Source organism: Bombina bombina, chromosome 2 (genome assembly GCF_027579735.1).
Source record: "Bombina bombina isolate aBomBom1 chromosome 2, aBomBom1.pri, whole genome shotgun sequence".
Classification (NCBI taxonomy): Eukaryota; Metazoa; Chordata; class Amphibia; order Anura; family Bombinatoridae; genus Bombina; species Bombina bombina.
Window position 1 is genome coordinate 543975992 of NC_069500.1, and position 6266 is coordinate 543982257.

A 6266-nucleotide genomic window follows, 5' to 3' on the forward strand; every position below is an offset into this window, starting at 1 on the left:
GGGCATGCCCCGCAAAGGGCCCTGTTCAGGGCTGGTAAGGTAAAAGAGCTTGTAACTTTTTTAATTTAGAATAGGGTAGGGAATTTTTTATTTTGGGGGGCTTTGTTATTTTATTAGGGGGCTTAGAGTAGGTGTAATTAGTTTAAAATTGTTGTAATATTTTTCTTATGTTTGTAAATATTTTTTTATTTTCTGTAACTTAGTTCTTTTTTATTTTTTGTACTTTAGTTAGTTTATTTAATTGTATTTATTTGTAGGAATTGTGTTTAATTAATTTATTGATAGTGTAGTGTTAGGTTAATTGTAGGTAATTGTAGGTAGTTTATTTAATTATTTTATTGATAGGGTAGTGTTAGGTTTAATTATAACTTAGGTTAGGATTTATTTTACAGGTAAATTTGTTATTATTTTAACTAGGTAACTATTAAATAGTTCTTAACTATTTTATAGCTATTGTACCTGGTTAAAATAATTACAAAGTTGCCTGTAAAATAAATATTAATCCTAAAATAGCTATAATATAATTATAATTTATATTGTAGCTATATTAGGATTTATTTTACAGGTAAGTATTTAGCTTTAAATAGGAATGTTATTTAATAAGAGTTAATTTATTTCGTTAGATAAATATTATATTTAACTTAGGGGGGTGTTAGTGTTAGGGTTAGACTTAGCTTTAGGGGTTAATCCATTTATTAGAATAGCGGTGAGCTCCGATCGGAAGATTAGGGGTTAATAATTGAAGTTAGGTGTCGGCGATGTTAGGGAGGGCAGATTAGGGGTTAATACTATTTATGATAGGGTTAGTGAGGCGGATTAGGGTTTAATAACTTTATTATAGTAGCGCTCAGGTCCGCTCGGCAGATTACGGGTTAATAAGTGTAGGCAGGTGTCGGCGACGTTGGGGGGGGCAGGTTAGGGGTTAATAAATATAATATAGGGGTCGGCGGTGTTAGGGGTAGCAGATTAGGGGTACATAGGGATAACGTAGGTGGCGGCGGTTTACGGAGCGGCAGATTAGGGGTTTAAAAAAATATGCAGGGGTCAGCGATAGCGGGGGCGGCAGATTAGGGGTTAATAAGTGTAAGGTTAGGGGTGTTTAGACTCGGGGTACATGTTAGAGTGTTAGGTGCAGACGTAGGAAGTGTTTCCCCATAGCAAACAATGGGGCTGCGTTAGGAGCTGAACGCTGCTTTTTTGCAGGTGTTAGGTTTTTTTTCAGCTCAAACAGCCCCATTGTTTCCTATGGGGGAATCGTGCACGAGCACGTTTTTGAGGCCGGCCGCGTCCGTAAGCAACTCTGGTATCGAGAGTTGCTTTTGCGGTAAAAATGCTCTACGCTCCTTTTTTGGAGCCTAACGCAGCATTTGTTTGAACTCTCGATACCAGAGTTAATTTTATGGTGCGGCCAGAAAAAAGCCTGCGGAGCGTTAACAGCCCTTTTACCGCCGAACTCCAAATCTAGGCCTAAGGCATGAGCAGTATATATTACTTTAGTACATGACAACAAAAACTTGATCTAAGTATAGGTAGGCCAGTAAAAACATTAGCATATTGTGATTTTCATGACAAAGCCATATTTGTTTATAAAAATAAAATTAAAATAAAAAGATATTAATGAAATACTATAAAGTAAATGCAACATAATTATTTGTAACCTCCTCATGCTCAACAGTTTCCTATTCTATAATATGCTTTACACAGTCTCTAAAACATTATATCTTGCACATTGCTTGCAATATGATTTAAGAGCAGTTTAAAAGTAAAATGTATTATAATCACTTGCTTCGTATCAAGTAAAGATTCTGATTTCTCATTAAGCATCATATATTCAGCACCATAATGTTCTACATCAGACATAAAACCCACATGGGATTTATTAAAACAATATGGAAATGCCCTTTATTATTATTTATTTTGTTCTCCTTTCCTGTAATTTGATTCTGAATATTGTGGACATTCCAATTCATGTTAAACATGGAAGTGCAGACACAGCTATACTCCACACAGTCATTGGTTACACAATCTAATAAGCAATTTATAACCATTGCTAAGTGGCCTCAGCAGAAAAGGTAGCCTAAGTTGTTTCATGGACATTAAAGGGACTGCCAACTCCAAAAAAATTATTGTTTAAAAAGATAGATAATCCCTTTATTACCCATTCCCCCAGTTTTGCACAGCCATCACAGTTATATTAATATACTTTTTACCTCTGTAATTACCTTGTATCTAATCCTCTTCTGTCAGTCCCCTGATCACATGACTTTTTATTTATTATCTATTGACTTGCATTTTAGCCAATTAGTGCAGTGTCATCCACAACCCACGGGCGTGAGCACAATGTTATTTATATGGCCCACATACATGAGCAGTCTCCTGTTGTGAAAAGCTAATAAAAAGAATGTGATAAGAGGCTGTCTGTAGTGGCTTAGACACAGGCAGAAATTTAGAGTTTTAAGTTATAAAGTATATTAATATAACAATGTTGGTTGTGCAAAGCTAGGGAATGGGTAGTAAAGGCGTTCTCTATCTTTTTAAACAATAACAATTTTGGTGTTGTCTGTCGCTTTAACTTTACCTTTATTTTTTCAAATTTAAACAGCTAATATTGAGCCAGATTACAAGTGGAGCAAACAATATTAGGTTTTCACGATCGTTTGCGTGCAGGTTAAATCGCACCGGTATTACAAGTTTATAGTAAATGTGATCGCTTCAGTGCAATTTAAATTAATGCTCGTCGGGTTAGAGCGTCCTTGGAGCTGTGGTTAACTGTTGCCTGAAACAAAAAAGTGTCATAAAACACATCAAAAATGCATTACAAAGTACAGTTACACTCATAATAACACCATCTAATAAAAATTCTGTCTAAATTTTTTTGCACAAATAAGTTATAAGGGCTCAAAGATATGGGGTCTAAGCTGTAAAAGGCAGGCAAAGGGCTTTAACATTGAAATACATACATATACATCTCTGAAGATGGATATGTGTGTATTTATATTTGTCTATATATATCTACAGATGTATTTATAGGTGTACATATGTATTTACATAAATATATACACACATAAATACAGATGTACACACACACACACACACACACACACACACACACACACATATATATATATATACTGTATATATAGAAGCAAAGATGATGCACTCTCAGGCTTTTCACAAATAAGTGTCATATTTGCACTGTTTGATCTGATGACAGGTCTAATGTAGATCTTAAACGTCATCTAATAAATTTGACACTTATTTGTGAAAAGCCTGAGAGTGCATCATCTTTGCTTCTATTCAACTCAATGCTGCACCCAAGTGGCTGACACAGGAGGGAGGATTCGTTTTACTACAGTATATATATATATATATATGTCATTGTGTACTTAATTTGCATATCTTACCCAGAATCCTTTGCTGCATTGGAAACAATGTAATTCAGAGATTTTCTGTGGGAAAATAAGCCTCTGGGCCTGTCTAGATTTGTTAATGAACTACACTATGAGTTATTTTTTCTATATTTTGTGCGCAGTGGAGGATTTTAAACTCGCCTTTTATCTTCCCCTAATTTAAAATGTTGTTGTATTCTGCCTGGAATCAACTTCACCCAGCAGTGATTCTAACCTTCTCCCAGCTGATGAGTGGCAAAAACCACGAAACAGTCTGTCCTGGGATGGTTATGAATCACTGCACTAACCCTAGCTAAGTTTATAAGCTGTGTGAACAGTGATACATTGGCGTAAAAGGAACCTGCTGAAAAGCAGACTGAAGTAAAAAGGTGGGTCATTGTGTACTTAATTTGCATATCTTACCCAGAATCCTTTGCTGCATTGGAAACAATGTAATTCAGAGATTTTCTGTGGGAAAACAAGCCTCTGGGCCTGTCTAGATTTGTTAATGAACTACACAATGAGTTATTTTTTTCTATATTTTGTGCATAGTGGAGGATTTTAAACTCGCCTTTTATCTCCCCCTAATTTAAAATGTTGTTGTATTCTGCCTGGAATCAACTTCACCCAGCAGTGATTCTAAACTTCTCCCAGCTGATGAGTGGCAAAAACCACGAAACAGTCTGTCCTGGGATGGTTATGAATCACTGCACTAACCCTAGCTAAGTTTATAAGCTGTGTGAACAGCGATACTTTGGCGTAAAGGGAACCTGCTGAAAAGCAGACTGAAGTAAAAAGGTGTGTCATTGTGTACTTAATTTGCATATCTTACCCAGAATCCTTTGCTGCATTGGAAACAATGTAATTCAGAGATTTTCTGTGGGAAAACAAGCCTCTGGGCCTGTCTAGATTTATTAATGAACTACACAATGAGTTATTTTTATATATATATATATATATATATATATATATATATATATATATATACTATACATTTTTTGTAGTGGATGGAAACAATGTAGTTAGAAAAATGTTGCAGAACGCTGTGTCAGACGCCGTAGTCTAGGCGAGTTTGCTGGATGGTGGAACTATTCTGTTACCTGGATATGTAGCAGTGAAGCTTGGAAGCTTGGATCCTTTCATTTAAAGAATTACAGCAGGAGCTCATTGAGTGCGATAACTTTATACTTTCAGCTGGTAATACCAGCGCAACCTGACGCAAGCAAAAAGTTTACTTCTAGGGCAATTAGCGATCTAGTGAAAGCGCTAAATAGCGCTCCACTTGTAATCTGTCCCATAATTTTTAAAAATACATGTACACATTATTCTTAGGCTAATCTTTGCTCTGAATACATCATTCAAGCAATGATTTATTTAGGGCCAGATTACAAGTGGTGCATTAACAGTTAGGCGTGAGCGAAGGGGGGTTTATCGCGGCTGTTTGCGCGTTGGGTTTACAAGTTGAAAGTAAACATGAATGCATGAGCGCAATCGTGATTTATGCTAGAATGATTACCGTATCCTCAGAGCTCTGGTTAACTGTTTCGCAAAACAAAAAATTGTCACAAAACACATAAAAAAATACATTACAAAGTACAGTTACACTCATAAAAACACAATCTAATAAATATTATTGAAGAAAAAAATAGCACAAAAAAGATATAAGGGCTCAAAGATATAAGGTTTTAGGTGTTAGAAAAAAAAAAAGGCAGGCAGAGAGCTTTAACATAGAGATACATACATATGCATGTCTAAATATGTATATGTATGTATATGTATGTATATGTATGTATGTATGTCTATGTATGTATGTATATGTATGTATGTATGTATATGTATGTATGTATGTATGTATGTATGTATGTATGTCTATGTATGTATGTATGTATATGTATGTATGTATGTATGTATATGTATGTATGTACAGGGAGTGCAGAATTATTAGGCAAGTTGTATTTTTGAGGATTAATTTTATTATTGAACAACAACCATGTTCTCAATGAACCCAAAAAACTCATTAATATCAAAGCTGAATAGTTTTGGAAGTAGTTTTTAGTTTGTTTTTAGTTATAGCTATTTTAGGGGATATCTGTGTGTGCAGGTGACTATTACTGTGCATAATTATTAGGCAACTTAACAAAAAACAAATATATACCCATTTCAATTATTTATTTTTACCAGTGAAACCAATATAACATCTCAACATTCACAAATATACATTTCTGACTTTCAAAAACAAAACAAAAACAAATCAGTGACCAATATAGCCACCTTTCTTTGCAAGGACACTCAAAAGCCTGCCATCCATCGATTCTGTCAGTGTTTTGATCTGTTCACCATCAACATTGCGTGCAGCAGCAACCACAGCCTCCCAGACACTGTTCAGAGAGGTGTACTGTTTTCCCTCCTTGTACAGGAAGTGCAGAATTATTAGGCAAATGAGTATTTTGACCACAACATCCTCTTTATGCATGTTGTCTTACTCCAAGCTGTATAGGCTCGAAAGCCTACTACCAATTAAGCATATTAGGTGATGTGCATCTCTGTAATGAGAAGGGGTGTGGTCTAATGACATCAACACCCTATATCAGGTGTGCATAATTATTTGGCAACTTCCTTTCCTTTGGCAAAATGGGTCAAAAGAAGGACTTGACAGGCTCAGAAAAGTCAAAAATAGTGAGATATCTTGCAGAGGGATGCAGCACTCTTAAAATTGCAAAGCTTCTGAAGCGTGATCATTGAACAATCAAGCGTTTCATTCAAAATAATCAACAGGGTCGCAAGAAGCGTGTGGAAAAACCAAGGCGCAAAATAACTGCCCATGAACTGAGAAAAGTCAAGCGTGCAGCTGCCAAGATGCCACTTGCCACCAGTTTG

General features: G+C 35.6%; 1 protein-coding gene across 1 annotated transcript in view; it reads right to left on the reverse strand.

The window, feature by feature from the left end:
• Window positions 1-2765: 2765 nt before the first annotated feature.
• Window positions 2766-6266, reverse strand: part of LOC128647172 (actin-fragmin kinase-like) — a 109649-nt gene continuing 106148 nt past the window's right edge. The window contains exon 7 of the mRNA XM_053699957.1: window positions 2766-2776. Within this exon, the coding sequence (XP_053555932.1) occupies window positions 2766-2776 (11 nt within the window). The remainder of the gene's footprint in view (window positions 2777-6266) is intronic.